At 33.4% G+C, this 17,503-nt stretch overlaps 2 protein-coding genes across 12 annotated transcripts; one reads left to right on the top strand and one right to left on the bottom strand.

Moving 5' to 3' along the window:
- Nucleotides 1-2,435: 2,435 nt before the first annotated feature.
- Nucleotides 2,436-10,334, bottom strand: CysRS (cysteine--tRNA ligase, cytoplasmic). 4 transcript variants are annotated; one of them, XM_018446831.1, is made up of 11 exons: nt 10,278-10,334; nt 8,530-8,657; nt 8,169-8,349; nt 6,639-6,975; nt 6,371-6,511; nt 6,081-6,291; nt 5,367-5,842; nt 4,281-4,428; nt 4,004-4,212; nt 2,818-3,192; nt 2,436-2,711 (listed from the first exon to the last, which is right to left on the bottom strand). In XM_018446831.1, the coding sequence occupies exons 3-11, from the start codon at nt 8,345-8,347 to the stop codon at nt 2,580-2,582; spliced, it is 2,208 nt and encodes a 735-aa protein (XP_018302333.1). In that variant the 5' UTR covers nt 8,348-8,349; nt 8,530-8,657; nt 10,278-10,334; the 3' UTR covers nt 2,436-2,579. The 4 variants fall into 4 exon arrangements, with proteins under 4 accessions (XP_018302333.1, XP_018302332.1, XP_018302334.1 ...); XM_018446830.1 differs by lacking the exon at nt 10,278-10,334 and adding an exon at nt 8,739-8,812; XM_018446832.1 differs by lacking the exon at nt 10,278-10,334 and adding an exon at nt 8,739-8,754 and having other exon boundaries at nt 8,530-8,575.
- Nucleotides 10,087-17,503, top strand: emb (exportin-1 emb). Of its 8 annotated transcripts, none has more exons than XM_018446828.1 (14): nt 10,087-10,260; nt 11,831-12,063; nt 12,149-12,343; nt 12,415-12,765; nt 13,597-14,322; nt 14,447-14,681; nt 14,769-14,932; nt 15,019-15,153; nt 15,254-15,397; nt 15,472-15,618; nt 15,736-15,984; nt 16,079-16,331; nt 16,430-16,680; nt 16,840-17,503. In XM_018446828.1, the coding sequence occupies exons 2-14, from the start codon at nt 11,866-11,868 to the stop codon at nt 16,984-16,986; spliced, it is 3,195 nt and encodes a 1,064-aa protein (XP_018302330.1). In that variant the 5' UTR covers nt 10,087-10,260; nt 11,831-11,865; the 3' UTR covers nt 16,987-17,503. The 8 variants fall into 8 exon arrangements, with proteins under 8 accessions (XP_018302330.1, XP_018302328.1, XP_018302326.1 ...); XM_018446826.1 differs by having other exon boundaries at nt 11,827-12,063; XM_018446824.1 differs by lacking the exon at nt 10,087-10,260 and adding an exon at nt 10,442-10,517 and having other exon boundaries at nt 11,827-12,063.

Here is a 17,503-nt window from a genome sequence, read left to right as displayed (position 1 = left end):
AGGTCATCGCATCCGTAGACGCCTATTTTGCAAAACAAGACGCTCAGTATTATTTGAATGGATTAAAGGGGTGGGAGCATCGCTGGAAAAAATGTATCGACTTAAAAGGAGACTATGTGGAAAAATAAAATTGAATTTGACCGAAAAATTACTTGTTTCTATGTTAGGCTCAAAACTTTTCAGACGACCCTCGTACTTAACGAGACATTATAATCCAAGTAAAAAATACTTATTAGAAATATTTATTTATATTTATCATAAATACTACATAACATATTTAGTCTATGTTTTAATAATATTTCGAATAAAGCTTTACATAAAATATGTATGAAATATCTATATAACATTTCAAAAAATGAATATTAATAAATATTTATCATAAATATTCTGTACTGTTTGGGAACTATATTATAATCATGGCCCAATATGCGTTTTTCGAATTATTACGCCTTTTCTACGCGTTTTCTGTTACGCAAAATTTAATTTCTCATGGTACGCAAGAAAAGTTGAATGGCATATATGAGAACTAATCGTAGGTATTTTTCATTCCTGCATTAGACTGGGTTCCTATTCTTGAAAAGAAACGAATGCAAAGCGTTACTTCAAGATCATTTAAAAGATACATATGTATTATTTCAACATCTAAATACCGTAAGTGACGCTTCTCATATTAAGTTTACAAGTACAGATACTTTTGTATTAAACATAAAATATGCAAAGTTGGTAATGAAAATAGAGGTAATGTAAGTACGGATAATGAAACTACTATTAGAAAAAAAAGGTCATTAGAAATGCTGCCGTTATTAAGGCGAAACAAGAGGCATTCGAAGATCACACGCCCTTGGGCGTAAATTTTCTTAACACGACCTTGCCGATGATTGCGTTTACACGGACATCCTAATCAGATTTATAACATCCATAGTCATGAAACTGATGGCCAATAATCATAACTATTTCTCTGAAGAATGGAATGATTGTGATTGGCCAGTTTAACGCGCGATATTATAACGCAGTTTCTAACTATGGATTAAACCCGATTAAGAATGTTCGTGTAAACGTAGTTAATGACACAAATGTGTAAACGTAGTCTTCGTTTACACGGCTCGATTTACACCGAAGTTACAACATCGATGTTATAAAACTGGCCAATCATAGCTATTCTTCTGAAGAATGGAATGACTGTGATTGGCAAGTTTCATAACGTATATCGCGCGATATTATAACTTCAGCGTAAATCGAGCCATGTAAACGTAGTCCCTGACATGAGATGTATCTCATTAAACTTTCTCGATTAAGAACGAAAACGTTGCCACGAGGAGTTTAAATGCCAGCTTCGTTCCAATCCGGAAATTGTAATCGAGAGTGAGGCAGGTCGGCCATTTTCCTCGATTATTCCAAAGAGTTTTCGGACTGGACATCGTTGTTATCGGATATGATGCGTATTTTACAGGAAGTTGGAAAAGCGACTGACGGGTCGACCTGTTCGTCTACCTCGGGTTTCCACTGCTTTTGAATATAGGATGAATATTGGCTCGCTTCGCGAATCGAGCATTATATCGCCTTCGCATTTACAAAGCTGTCACTGTCGGCCCACTCGTTATGTGTGAAAGGGGTATTATGTTTTAATAATGGACAGCATCGCGTGTCAAATTCATCCGGTCGAGTGAAAACGCGTAACATTTATTTTGTTCGACCAGTTTTGAATCGCATCAACCATACGATATGCCGATGTATGTACATATACGCGTATGTATGTACATCAAGTATGAATATGCTGTTGGTAGTTTCGCGATAAAGCATTCTTTTCACACATTATATATTATACATTACATCATATTTAGTGATTTCATGATTTTAATATATAAAGCCATACATAGGTATTTATTGAAATTCAATAGATAAAACAATACATTTATTACAATATGCATTACACAACACACAAAGTTTTATAAGATTAATTTACTTTAAGGGAATCCTAAAGCTGTCTGTATTATCGACTAAACCATATAATTTTTGTATAACAATTACTTTTTTCCTCTTTTAGATTCTTTCTCTCTCTCTCTCTCTCTCTCTCTCTCTCTCTCTCTCTCTCTCTCTCGAAAATCTTTCTCCAGGATCAAAGTATACGCATTAATACGTGGGATTTGGGATTCCCTTAATAATGGTAAATTACAATACTGGGATTCTCTCTATCCTATATTAATTTAAGATAATACAATAAAATAGATTACAAAATGATTTCAAAAAGTTTGATGGCTGAAAATACTTAATCATAAATGAAAGCTATTGATAGGAAATCAGGCATTTAAATTTAATCTTTAGTAAAAGTTTTCAGAACAAAGCTTAGAGTTTAATATTAATTTAGATATTAGATATATATATATTCAGATATATTTGAAATTATATTGATATGTCATATAGACAGTCACAATTTAGATATTTCTCAATACTTTAGAAAAAGAATTATTCTTGTGTGGTAAAGTAATACAAAAAATATAGCTATCTCGAAATATGAAACTGCTCTATACTAAACTATAACTTCATAAATAAGTCGAGATAATTCCTTATGTGTAAGGATCTTACAAACAACCATTTTGCGTGGAAGCCAAGTATTCATTATATTTTTTTTCCTGAGCTTGCTGTAACTTTTGCAACTTCTTGAATAAACTTTTGCTAATTTCTTTACCTTCGGCATCATGTGTTGGCAATCCCTGCATAGAAATATTTAAAAAAGTATATAAAATGGAAATATAAACTCAGTATAATGTAAATTTATGATATAATGAATGTTTTATGCAAGATGAGCAAAATGTTTACCTTATCGTCAAATTGGGAATATTTGTCTTTTTCCAATCTGAACATATTATTTGGAGATATTCTTTTTTGCGCTTCTTTTACTACTGCCGTAGCAGCAGCCTCCGCTTTTGTTTTTTCCTTCTCTAAGGTTTTCTCAAGTTCTAGTTTCTTCTTAATTTCTTTCTCCTTCAATAACTCTTCTCTATTGACTAATTTTACCTTACACTCTCCTTCATTATTATCTTCCAACCGCACACCAATGTTAGGCAAAATATCATCGCGCAATTGATCGCACTCTTGTAAAATATCTTTCGCTTTCAAAGTTTTCGCACAATTTCGAACTTTTTCTCGGAAATTCACCAGAATTTCAACATACGGCATAACAGTTTCTTCAACCTAATCATGAAATATACAAAAATATATATGGTGTCTCGAAATTTATGAATCAAAATACCAAAGCAAGAAAGTTCTCAAAAAATCAAGTAAAAATTCGTCTTTAAAAACTGCATTTTTAAAAGTAATTTAAATACAAATTCATTTTTAGTATTCACATTCTCAAGGAGCACTCATTTTTTACTCTCAAGAAGACTCATCTTTTTTTATGCGAATCACTATTTTCTAACTTTTCGAGAATAAACTTTTCTCACTATTTTTGGAAACTAACTGCTCCCTATGAAATGTATAATCTTGAATGATAAAATAAATTGATTATATTTAAACCCTTATACATATCTCAAAAACTATTGCTTAAAATAAAAATTTATAAAAAGTATTTTTACATAAATTTTTGAAAACTTTCTTAATGTAGTATTTTAATTCGCGAATTTCAGGACACTATATATGTGTTACAATTACATTAAATTTCAAATCATATTTTAAAATGCTTATATTCATATAAATTTATCTCTTGTATAAATCAAAATAAACAGATAAAAAGTTCAGCGAGAATTGGAATACGCATCTTCCAAATGCCTGAAAAATCTTCAAAGAGAGTTACCAGAAAAACATATTTCAAAAAAAATTACGCTCCTATTCAAATTTTACTCTCTTCGAATTAAATTGAAGTAAATTGCAAACTCGAATTTCAAAGGCTATTCATATTGCAAGAGATAAAATTAAAAAGAAACAGCGCAAAATTTGAATAGCTACACTTATTAAATTTATCGATGTAAAAGAGAACTTGCTATTGTATTTATACTGATCTTACATTTGTATTGACTATCTCATCATTAATTGGAAATCCAATTGAATTGTACGAAGAAGAAATAGCTCCAAACATGGTAAACATCTTCGTAATATACACGCCGATATCCCTAAGAAGAAGCAAGTTTGGATTTTTACTTTGACTCATGTACACATTACAATTTGTCACGAGCTCCCGTATTAAATTAAGAACAGTCCTTGTGTCAATATTATCTGCAATAGACAAATTTTTTTAGCGATACATGTCATCTATCAATGATTACGAAGTAATTAAGACTTACCGCACAATGCTTTATGTATAGAATGCTTTGCAAGATAAAATTTCTCATTGAGTTTTACTTCTAAATTAGACCATTTAATAAAACTATCAATAGTAGTAGTACTCGTTCCCAAACTTCTAATCTTACATTTTATATTTAAAAAGAACTCCTGGAAAATAAAAGCAGAAATTTTATTTCCTAAATATGTAAGCCTAAAAACATGAAAATTTTAAATACACTTGTTAATAAAATTTTTTCAACAAGTAAATTTTATAAATATTTCGCAAATTTCAAACAAGCATAACTTCGCGAAAAATTGTATTTAAAAATGTTTTGCATTCTCTCTCTCTCTCTCTCTCTCTCTCTCTCTCTCTCTCTCTCTCTCTCTCTCTTAGAGTAAAACTTGCACTTAAAGAAACCGTTTAAATTTTAAACGTCAAAAAACAATTTTCATAAATTTTTTCTGTAGAAACGGTTAATAATGCTATTAATTTCATCTTGGCACACATATTTTTTCACTTTAAGACTCCTGAGTAGTCACTACAGCTACATTGAATCGTGACATCAGAAGCGAGAAGTGACACGTTAATTTTTGTGTGCCATTTGTAAATAAAGACAATTTGAATAAAACAAAATAATGAGATCGCTTTAAAACATTTATAGAAATGGATGAAAATTATGCTTATTTCCTCTAAAAGTCGATAAATAATCACGGTGTTTCTGTGTTAGCATACGTAATTCCACCATGACCAACATGACCTTGAAATGCCATGTATTGGTTAAATTTTGCCCATCTCCCATCATGTGCAATGCTTCATCTTTACGATTCCACCAAATTTTTAAATAACGGTAACAGTAACGAGTTACTTTTGAGAATCAGCTTTTTTTAAACAAATAATCGGTTATACCATCACACTACTCAGTTTCTTTTTATAAAAGCGTGTAGAGTTATTTCCGCTCGCTTCAAGCGAGTACATGCGATCGCGTGTGCGAGTATGAAGGTGCTGCACGAGCAGCGAACTTGCGACTCATATAGCGAACACAATATCATTTTAAGTCCATATAAAAAAAAATTTTATGATACATAAAAGAAAATCTTGTACTCACGTTAAGAAATTTTTCATATTGTACAGCCATATTCATAGTATTATCACTATAATCTAAAGTGTCTTTCCATGAATGCAGAAGAAAGGCAAGTCTGAGCTGCCTACTTGAATATTTCTTTAAAGCGTCTTGTATCGTTACAAAGTTCTTTAGTGACTTGGACATCTTGCAGCCAGCTATAGTCAAGTGGCCAGAGTGCAGGAAATATCTAACCCAATGTGAATTATTGAAACATGCTTCTGCTTGCGCAAGTTCGTTATCGTGATGAGGAAATTTGAGATCTACACCGCCTGTATGGATATCTAAACTTTCTCCACAAATTGCAGACGCCATGACCGAGCATTCAATATGCCATCCTGGACGTCCTCTGCCCCAAGGACTCTCCCACCATGGTTCACCTGCCTTTGAACATTTCCAGAGCGCAAAGTCTGTTACCGATCTTTTTTCAGAAAGCTTATCTGCTGTAGTACTCAAATCGCCTTAATAAAATAAAGTAAAAAAGAAATCATTTAATTTAGTTTTCAAAAATATATTTTAAAAATCAAATATATGATAGATAATGCGTTCAGCAGAGAAAACTGATCAGTGACTGTTAAGTTCTTTGGTTCTTGCTTTTACTTCTTCTCTATCTAAGTATAAGAACTAATCATATAAAAGATCACTGGGCACTCATTGATCAGTTTTATCTACTGAACACAGCCGTTAACTCAAACTTACCTTCTCCCTCTTCTAAACTTGACGTATCACCGTACGCTTCTGGTACAAGCTTAGCATAAGAATGTTTCTCTTGTTTATCAAATTTGTCTACGTCAAAGTATACCGATCCATTACTTTCGTAAGCATATCCATTATCTATTATTCGTTGTATAAATGCTATTATGTCCCGTATATATTCGCTAACTCTTGTGAGCACGTTTGGTTTTAATATCTAAGAGATTTGTGTGAGATAATTATAGTAGTTACAAACCAGATTAGTCTTAAAAACATCAAAAACATTCAAATCTTACATTTAAATCATCCATATCTTTATGAAATTCAGCTTCCCAATGTTGCGATATTTTATTAAATATGGAATGTTCCACAATTGTGCTACCTTTGATTTTGTCTAACCAATCGGCTAAAGGATCTCTAGCCTCTTTCAATAATGCCTATGTACAGTTAAATACATTTTATTTCCTACAACTTTGCTCCTTACATATTTTTATAGTCGACTATTTTCGAGATATTTGAGCATTTCCGAACTTTTTGACCATGTATATCTTAAGCAATACTTACGTCTTGAAACTTGACAATTTTCTTTTCATCTTTCTCTTTCACTGCCTTCTGCAGATCTTCGATAGCTCTTGTTACTTTGTACAACATTTGTTCTAACATGCACTTTTTATCAGCACTACTTGTAGTTTTTACAACATTTTCAAAATTAGACATTACTTCTTTAACATCATCTAACATACTATTAAGGCTGTGATTTTCTTCCAAATATTTTTCATACAGATAATTCTGCCTTGCTCTTTTTATGATCTTATCATCTATATCAGTAATATTCATCACATATAAGACATCATATCCAAAATAATCTACACGACGCAGAATATCAAAAGATATATATGATCTGTAAAAAACACATATGATCTGCAAAAAACACATATATGTATATCTCATTTATAAGCTCGGAAAGACGCTTGATAAATATACTGAATTTAAATATACTGAAGCAGGGAGGGGATCCTGCTCCAATGATCTTGACATATGTTGCTAAAGTCATGACTTTGAGTGACCTTCAGGTTTCAGTTGTAGCTCATTTGTGTTATAAAAAGTTATATATATATATATATTAACAAAAAGAAAATTAATAAATCTCACACTTATATATACTTAAAAAGTAGATACATGCTAAGGGAAATGAATTCTATTCTTAATTATTTTAATTTCTTTGGTCAAATGTGATATTCTTGTTCAATCACATTCACTGTCAGTATACTTTCACACTTGTTAAAGAATCTTACTTTGTACTATTCAACATGCATTTACAAGAGTTTATTAATATAATATACAATCTTGATTGTCTATAGAATTATTTATTATGCAAAAAAAAAAGAATAATTCATCACAAAATTAATTGTTAAGAAATTATGTCTTCAGATAGAAACCTATGTGGAACCTCACTTCAAATAGCAAATGTATGCCTGCATGCGATGGATTTCATCCTCCCTATGGGAGAGACTCCACTATTAAAAAAATTGATACATAGATTTAGGTTGAACCTTGCTTTGCATGGAAAGTTGTAAACCCATGTGAAACCTTACTTCATACAAGTTCATAATTTTCTATGTAAAACAAAGTTCAACCTAAATACTTATGTATACAGTTTTTATTAGAAGAAAAGAAGAGAGTGAAACTCACTGCCTGCACATATACGTTTTATAATGCAAAGTAAGATTTCACACAGGTTTATAACTTTCCAAGCAAAAATTTACATACATTTTATCACTATTCAAAATATCAGAAAGAGTAATTAGTTTTGATAGTTAATAACTTTTTATTTTATCGAATAACAAGCGATGGCTAAAACCTGTTAAAAGTCGCTCAGGATCGTAATCTTGACAACATATGTCATCATAGCAAGGTATCCTCCTATTAATTTATCAGATACTTAAAACACTTCAAATATATGTACAATTGTATAATAAATACATTATCAAAAAAATATGCCAAGTAAAATTGTTTCATAAAAAAGCTATTGTATCAAACGAGAGAAAGAGAGAGTAAGAGATGCTTAAGCATATTATTTAGAGATAGCAGTACCTTGCATGTCCCATGTGAGATGCATCATAAACAGTAGGTCCACAACTGTACCACAAAACACGATTTCCAAACTGTGGGACAAATACCTCTTTCTCTCTAGTCAAACTATTGTACAATCGCAGTACCGTGGCATCCTTTCTATCTGGCACATGCCAAGCTGGTTGTGTTCTCTTGGCCATTTCTAATTCAAAAGAATACAAAGCATCGCTTCTTTAATCAAAAATAAATTTTTCGTACAGATTAATCAAAACATTTCTTTTAATAATCCAAAAGCACTTCGAGTATGCACTTTCTCAAAATATTTAGGAAATCTATTACAGTGAAAAAAAATTCAATTGCTTATCGTTAATTTACAATTTACCTTTCAATGTAGTCTTTTAAAATTTAGTCGAGGGAGTTTCAAGAGTCTGAAAAATCAAACCGAATGAGAAACCTATTTGATAACACGTATTCTATAGGAAGCAACGCTCAGGTACTCCGATGACGTTACTAGGAAGAAAGAATACATCAGTCAGAGAGAATCAAGGAAGAATGGAACGGATTCACTGGAAGCCGCCATTTTTAGCTCACCGTTTGATAACAAGCGGGGTATTTAACCCCTTTAAAATATAAGTTAATATTTAATATTTGCAGACAGAAGCATATGTCCGTAAATATTAAATGATTTTTCGAACATATGTCTACTGCCTACTACACACTGGACGCAATGAGCGATATCCAATGAGAGCTCAATTTTACATCATTATCGTCATACGAGAAAAAGCAAAGCTTTCATTGGATATCGCTCGTCGATCATCGCATTTGGTCTGTTCGACTTGATTACACTTTTTCATACTTTTTACACTTAAAATGAGATAGATATATATTTGGCGCTGAAAAGACAGAAAGCGAAGATGTTGAAAGAAGTGTAAAAAGTGTAAGGTTGTGTTCCGTTTCACGCATGATGCGCATGATGCATCTCTTATCCTTGTTATTTACCAACTGTTAAACAAAGATAAATGATGCATTATGCACATCATGCGTGAAACGGAACGTAGCCTAAGGGTGAAATCAAGCCCATGGCACATACAAAAACGTAAGGCCGTAAGATGTAATCAGTAAGCGAATTGGCCAATGACGATAGAGACCGTAAGGCCAGTAGCGAATCCAATGTTACGATTTCCTTACTGCTTACGTCTTACGGCCTTACGTTTTTGTATGTGCCATGGGCTTCACACGGTGCGGAAAAAGACTGCGGAATAGAGAATGCGTCATTGGCTGCGTTCAGCAGAGAAAGCAGCTTTGCAACTGTTATAAAATTCTTCAATATGATTGGTTTATACGTTTAGATCTGTAAGGAACCAAAAGTAAGAACCAATCGTATTGAAGAATTTTACAACAGTTGCAAAGCTGCTTTCTCTGCTGAACGCAGCCATTAAAGCAACCAATCAGCGCTATTCAGCGCTATTCGAAATAGCGCTGATTGGTTGCTTCAATGACGCATTCTCTATTCCGCAGTCTTTTTCCGCACCGTGTGATTTCACCATAAGTAAGTCGAACAGACCTATTGCGTCCTCAAGTAAGAGATTGGACAATTTCTGATTGGTCCGCCATATTTTCAAGATACTTAAAATAAAGTGAGATAGATGCATAAAATAAAATGAGATGCATGATGTGTATTGGCTCCTGTACACAGAACGTAGCAACGCCTGCCGCGCGGCGGAAATTGGCGCGATAGCCAATCAACGTCTCGCTTGCTCGGAAGTAAACCAATCAGAAAAGGGAACACTATCTGCTCCACTCTCCCTTGATTCTCCCTAGTTACGGCCAGTATACAAATGCTCCGAAACTGTCGCTAGTCCACGGTGATTGGCCGAGCCTGAAAAGCCAATCCAATCGCCATCGTCGTTTGTCCGCAATGGCCGCGTAAACTTTTTCCGGCCATCTTGTTATTATTTTCGAAAATCTTGAGGTTGGATTTTCGGAAAGACGCAAGACGCAATATAGTTGATGCGAACGCCTCCGGCACTGTGTTTCCGATTAACTGGCGTAAGAAAAACGTTGCTCGCATGAGGTTGAGAGTACAGGGTTGCGACGAAGAACGGTCTGGGCGGTGGGTATCACACGAACCTCTCCGCAAAGTCGATCCTCGCCTTGCTCTGCCTTGCTCAGTCTTGCTAGCGACCGTCGCAATAGTAGCTGTAGGAAGCAGAGAGCGAGAAGGACGAAGGAATACGTACGAGAGACGGCGTGAGAGGAGTGGGAGGAAGAGAGAGCGAAAGAGAGAGAAAGAGAGAGAGAGAGAGAGGGAGCGCACGAATGGTAGCGAGAAAGCACGACATAGGAGGAATGACGAGTGCGTGAAACGAGGTACGAAAGTTGGTGGTTGTGCGCGGGAATCAGCGGTTGTGTGTTTGACCCTTTTTATGCTTGTGATTCGCGCCGAAGTGGCCCGACCGTCGGCGCGGAACGTGTGCTTTTTTTAATTTCCAAAAACAGCGTGAGTACGTGTATGATAGTGAGCACGGTAAGTCGCGCGTCGTTTTCCCGCGGCGCCTTCTCCACTCTCGGGGGGCTCCTGACGACGCAATCAACGGATGAATGGGCAGCCGACTCTCGGGGACGCCGAGGATCGCGTGAGTGAGGTACGTCTGCGGCCATCCCCGCGGACGTACCGCTGCGTCCTCGCCCGAACGTGTCACTTGTCTATCCCATCCGTCCGCGTGACAATTTGCGTCCGCGGCTCGTTCCACATAACCTTGCTTCCGATTGTCAAATGTAGGTTAGATCGAGTGACCGCGGCGGCGAATCGGCGGTCCTCTCGCGCGCGGGCACCTCGCGTGGAGGAGCGATCCTTGCCCTCTTCCCGGTTCTCGTCCTGCTTCGGTTCCCCGCGTCGCGGAGATCCCTCTCGGGTTTTTTAGGCGCAGCGCGAACACGTGCGACGTAGTTCCTAACGGCACCCTCGATATTTTGGAGTATCGTTGCTGAACGTTTGCCATTTCGATGTCGCACGATCGCACGATCTCGAAATTTCCCCGCGCTAGACTTCTAATGAAAGACAATTTATATCTGGAATAAAACTCTTGTACACGTAATCTATTGTCCGTTTCTTTAGGAATTAGAAGCATCAGCTATGTCTTAACTATCTTGCTACGCTTTTATAACTTAAAATAGTCTAACAACAAATTCGGTTAAACGCACTAATGCACCCTGGTGCATTTTAAAACGATTGTACACTGATTTAATCTGAGTATAAATATGAAATTTCTCAAATGTGTCTCTAGTAAAGTGCATATTGTACCAAACAGTACAATAAACTATTTTAAAGATTTTGCGGTTTGTTCGTTTATATATTTACATTAAATATACATTCTTACTTCGATTTGTGTATAATGACTTTAATATGTACTAGGAACACAGATCATTTGACTGTAGCTGATCTTAGCGATTAGTTCTTATGAATTTTCCTACTGGACAAGCTTTGTAAATGGCTTATGCAATGTAATCAAATAACTCATCCATGTATACTAGTGTGCATTAGTGTATGTATACCAAATTCATTATTAGGTTCACAAAGGCTAAATTTACATTAATCATATCCATCTATTTGCTAGTCAATATATCTAAGTGTATTACTAAATGCAAGATATTTTCACGTGTCTCTTTTATTTAAAAGGTAGAATATACGAAAGGATATACAGTTAAGATACATACAATGGCAACTTTGGCTGAGCAAGCATCTAAATTATTGGACTTTAATCAGAAATTGGATATAACACTTCTCGACAATATAGTAGGATGTATGTACACTGGAATAGGTGAGCAACAAAGAGTTGCTCAAGAAGTATTAACAACTCTTAAAGAACATCCAAATGCTTGGACACGGGTAGATACCATTCTAGAATATTCACAGGTAATTTGGTCAAATGTTTTTCGTATCTGTGGTTGCATATATATATGTATACATATCTTTGCAAATAATTATATTGTTGCTTCAGAATCAACAAACAAAATATTACGGTTTGCAAATATTGGAACAAGTTATAAAGACACGATGGAAAGTATTACCAAGAAATCAATGCGAAGGCATAAAAAAATACATTGTAGGCCTTATCATAAAAACAAGCAGTGATCCAGAGACGATGGAAGCTTCCAAAGTTTATCTTAACAAACTTAACATGATCCTTGTACAAGTGAGTAAAAATTATTCCTCTGATGTATTTCTTTGTGAAATATCAATTACATGTAACAATATTATTGTCAGGTACTAAAACGTGAGTGGCCAAAAAATTGGGAATCGTTTATCAGTGATATTGTTGGTGCAAGTAAAACTAATGAGAGTCTTTGTCAAAACAACATGACTATTTTAAAACTTTTGTCAGAGGAAGTATTCGACTTTTCTAGTGGTCAACTCACTCAGACAAAGGCAAAACACTTAAAAGATACAATGTGCAGTGAATTTTCACAGATATTCCAGCTTTGTCAGTTTGTGATGGAAAATTCACAAAATGTTCCGTTAGTAGCAGTCACATTAGAGACGCTATTAAGGTTTTTAAACTGGATTCCACTTGGTTATATTTTTGAAACGAAGTTGATAACTACTTTAATATACAAGGTATTGTGTCATATCATATGTATTTTTTTCATTACTTTTCGTTTTAAGATTTTTATTTATTCTCAGATTATGACGTTAAAAGTATAAAAAACAAAAATTCTTGCAAATTATATTTGAATAGAAATATTTTTTAATAAAACAATTTGCAATCGATAGAATAGACTTATGAAATATATTGAAAACTTTTGTTTTAGTGGGAAATTAAATCAGATTTATTTCTATTATACTATTAAAGAGGGACATACATCCAGATAGGTTAAAAAGATGCTTATTTATACGAATTTTTTTGGTGAAAATTTAACTTAAGATTTTGATCAATATTTTAACATATATTAATGAAAATTTTAATTAAAATTTTTAAATAACACTTACTATTCTTATTAATATACATGTAAAATATTAATTGAAACTATCTGAATAAAATTAATAGTTTTAGGGAAAAAATATGTAAAAAGAGGCATCTTTGACTGTCCAGGGTGTCCTTTCTTAATTTGACAGTCTGTCATATCTGTGAACATAGCTCATTTCATTTTTGATTTTATATAATTCATTTTTAGATATATTTATTATTGCATAATTATTTTGATGTATTAACAGAATAAATAAACAATAAATTTTATTATAAATAATTAATTTATAATTTAGTTCTATTAATTGTATTTTTTTATTGAAACATATTTCCATTATAAATATATTTTATAAGAATCTTTATTGTGAATTTTTTCGCTTCTGACATCACAATCTGAGATAGTGATGAATGAATAGGAGCCTTAAATAAGAGTTGTTTGTGCTTCACTATTATTTATAATAATCTATGTTTTCAATTTACAGTTTTTGAACGTACCAATATTTCGGAACGTTACTCTAAAATGTTTAACTGAAATCGCAGCAGTCATTGCCACTATACCGAATTATGATGATATGTTTATTATATTATTTATCAACACGATGGAGCAATTGGAAATAATGCTTCCGCTGGAAACTAACATACGTGAAGCATACGCGGCTGGCCAAGATCAAGAACAAAATTTTATTCAGAACCTAGCTATGTTTCTTTGCACTTTTCTCAAAGATCATGGCGAGCTAATAGAAAAAAAACAAATGAATGAGATATTAGTAAAGGCTTTACATTACCTCGTTCTTATTTCTGAAGTCGACGAGGTTGAAATCTTTAAAATCTGTTTAGAATATTGGAATGGATTAGCAGCTGATTTGTACAAAGAGAATCCTTTCGTGACCTCGTCGCCGCTTTTCATGTCTAAAAACATGACGGTTCCACCTCGGAGATTATTTTATGGTCAAGTTTTGACGAAAGTACGATATATTATGATCAGCAGAATGGCGAAGCCCGAAGAAGTACTTGTTGTGGAAAATGAGAACGGCGAGGTTGTCAGAGAATTTATGAAAGATACTGATTCTATTAATCTCTATAAAAATATGAGAGAGACTCTTGTGTATCTTACTCATCTTGATTATTTGGATACGGAGAGAGTAATGACAGAGAAATTACAAAATCAAGTTAACGGTACAGAATGGTCTTGGAAGAATCTCAATACGGTAACTGTCTTTCAAAATATATATTTTATATACATTTACAAATAATAAAGTGTGTTAGATGAGAGACGATTAGAGAGGATAGAGGATTATAATATTATATTTATTATGTCTATTGTTTTGTTAGTTGTGTTGGGCAATAGGTAGTATTTCGGGGGCTATGCATGAAGAGGACGAAAAACGTTTTTTAGTAACTGTAATAAAGGATTTACTTGGTCTGTGTGAACAAAAAAAGGGAAAAGATAATAAAGCTATAATTGCCAGCAATATCATGTATGTTGTTGGTCAGTATCCACGGTTTCTCCGAGCCCATTGGAAATTTTTAAAGACTGTTGTAAATAAACTTTTTGAGTTTATGCATGGTAAGTAGATATTTTTATTACGGAAACATTCTGTTGTATAATACAATTTGAACATAAACAAATAAATAGTCTTTGTTCATGTTTTAGAGACGCACGATGGAGTGCAAGATATGGCCTGCGATACTTTTATTAAAATAGCACTGAAATGCAGACGACATTTTGTTACTGTACAAGTAGGGGAAGCAATGCCGTTCATTGAAGAAATTCTTTCTACAATTAGCACAATCATATGCGATCTTCAAACACAACAAGTAAGATTAGTCGTTAATACTTATTTTACATGCTTATTAATGTAATGTGTAATATTGTGCAATTACAATCTAATATTATACAATAGGTACATACATTCTATGAAGCAGTTGGCTATATGATAAGTGCTCAAGCCGATACTCTAGTGCAGGAACAGTTAATTGAGAAATACATGCTTCTCCCTAATCAGGTTTGGGATGACATTATTAGTCAAGCATCTAAGGTATGTCGTAATATTTTGTTGTGTTACATCATAAAAAAAAACAGATGCTTTATATTTGTATATAATGCAATTGTATTTCAATATAAATATTTTTCACTAGAATGTAGATGTCTTAAAGGACCAAGAAGCTGTGAAACAACTCGCCAGCATCTTAAAAACAAATGTTAGAGCTTGTAAAGCTCTTGGGCATCCGTACGTGATACAGTTAGGGAAAATATACTTAGATATGTTGAATGTTTATAAGGTAGGTTCCTCTATTTGTATGTAAAAATTTTCAATAATATTGATACTTAAATAGCGAGTTTACATTTTTTTCAGGTTATGAGTGAAAATATAAGTGCTGCGATAGCTGTGAATGGTGAGATAGTAATGAAACAACCTTTAATCAAGAGTATGAGAGTAGTGAAAAAGGAAACGTTGAAATTGATATCAGATTGGGTGAACAGGACGAATGATCATCAAATGGTAAGTTTTTTGCTTATAAACTTGTATATTTTTCTTTTGTCCTTCCCTAAATTCAAATTTATCTCTTTAATTTATTTCATGTATACAACATATACTTATGGAGATTTTCATTGATAGGTATTGGAAAACTTTATACCACCGTTATTGGATGCTGTTTTACTTGATTATCAAAAGACGAATGTTCATTGTGCTAGAGAGCCTGAAGTGCTTAGTGCTATGGCCACCATAGTAAATAAACTAGAAGCTCATATCACTAGTGAGGTGCCCAAAATATTTGATGCAGTATTTGAATGTACTTTAGAAATGATAAACAAAGACTTTGAAGAATTTCCGGAACATAGAACAAACTTTTTCCTCCTTTTACAAGTAAGTGAAGCAATATCCATTTGCTTGTTTTCATACGATTAAATATTCCTCCGAGTTATACTTAAAGATTATTTTATCTTTTTTTTTAATTCAGGCGGTGAATATTCATTGTTTCCCTGCATTTCTTTCAATTCCACCGGCTCAATTTAAACTGGTTCTTGACTCGATTATTTGGGCTTTTAAACATACGATGAGGAATGTAGCTGATACAGGATTACAAATTCTTTATCAACTTCTATTAAATATTGAGCAGCACGAACAGGCGGGTCAAAGTTTTTATCAAACGTATTTTACGGATATTCTACAACATGTATTCAGTGTTGTTACAGATACATCACACACTGCAGGTAAAGTAATAGTACAGTTGTCATTATTAATTAATATTTACATTAATATTAATCGATATATATTGTTTTTATATATTTGATTTTATTAATGTGTACAGGCCTGACTATGCACGCGACTATTCTCGCTTATATGTTTACACTGATTGAACGTGGGAAAATTCAGGTGCCGCTTGGCCCTGTGCCTGATAATACTTTATATATACAAGAATTTGTTGCAAGATTGCTTAAAGCAGCCTTTCCGCATTTAACCGATAATCAGATTAAAATAACTGTACAAGGTTTGTTCCATCTTAATCAAGATATCAACGCATTCAAGGAACACCTCAGAGATTTTCTCGTACAAATCAAAGTAAGTAATATTCAACATTTTGTGCTTGTACATTTATCTAAAAATATATATGAAATAGTTCATATTATTTCGCAGGTTATAAATAGTAGGACAAAATAATAGCTATCAGACTTGAAAGTTATTTCTTTAAGTTTTAAAATAAATTGTTTTTGTCTGTAGGAATATACGGGTGAGGATGATTCTGAGCTTTATTTGGAAGAACGAGAAACAGCTTTACGGCTAGCCCAAGAAGAGAAAAGGCGGCAGCAAATGGCGGTACCAGGCATTATTAATCCTCATGATATGCCAGAAGAAATGCAGGACTGAATTACCATAGTCCTTGTCTATCATGTTTTGCACATCTGAATGAGAAACACTGTTAAAAAATAATTATTGTATCCTTTGAGCTGTAATTATCCTTATGACATCACCATAAAAAATAGACAAATATTGATTATACTTACTAAAACCGAGTCTGCAAAAAGAAACTACACCCTTGTTAGGGAAGTAAGCCCAAAACGTGGTGAACTGTTTGTTATAGGATTTAAAAAAAAATTCGAGTTTCCGTTGTGGATAATAGGACAATTGCCTGCTAGCGATGCTATTTCATGTAATGAAATAAAAGATTGCTTCTCAGAGAAAATCGATTGTCTAAGAAACGATAACTCTATAGGACAAAAACGTTTACAAATTAATTCCCAGATAATTAGAATTACACAAAAAATGGTAGATATAGCAAAATAACCAGTTTTGAGAATTACCCTCAAATGATTCGATATATATATATATTTCATACATGATGAATTTTCTCTATATAAAATTTTCCACGAAACCTATAATACTA

The sequence above is a fragment of the Mycetomoellerius zeteki genome, unplaced genomic scaffold (assembly GCF_001594055.1).
Source record: "Mycetomoellerius zeteki isolate Tzet28-1 unplaced genomic scaffold, Tzet1.0 scaffold189, whole genome shotgun sequence".
Lineage (NCBI taxonomy): Eukaryota > Metazoa > Arthropoda > Insecta > Hymenoptera > Formicidae > Mycetomoellerius > Mycetomoellerius zeteki.
The sequence above is the reverse complement of the archived record's forward strand: the minus strand, read 5'-3'. Positions and strand labels throughout refer to the sequence as shown.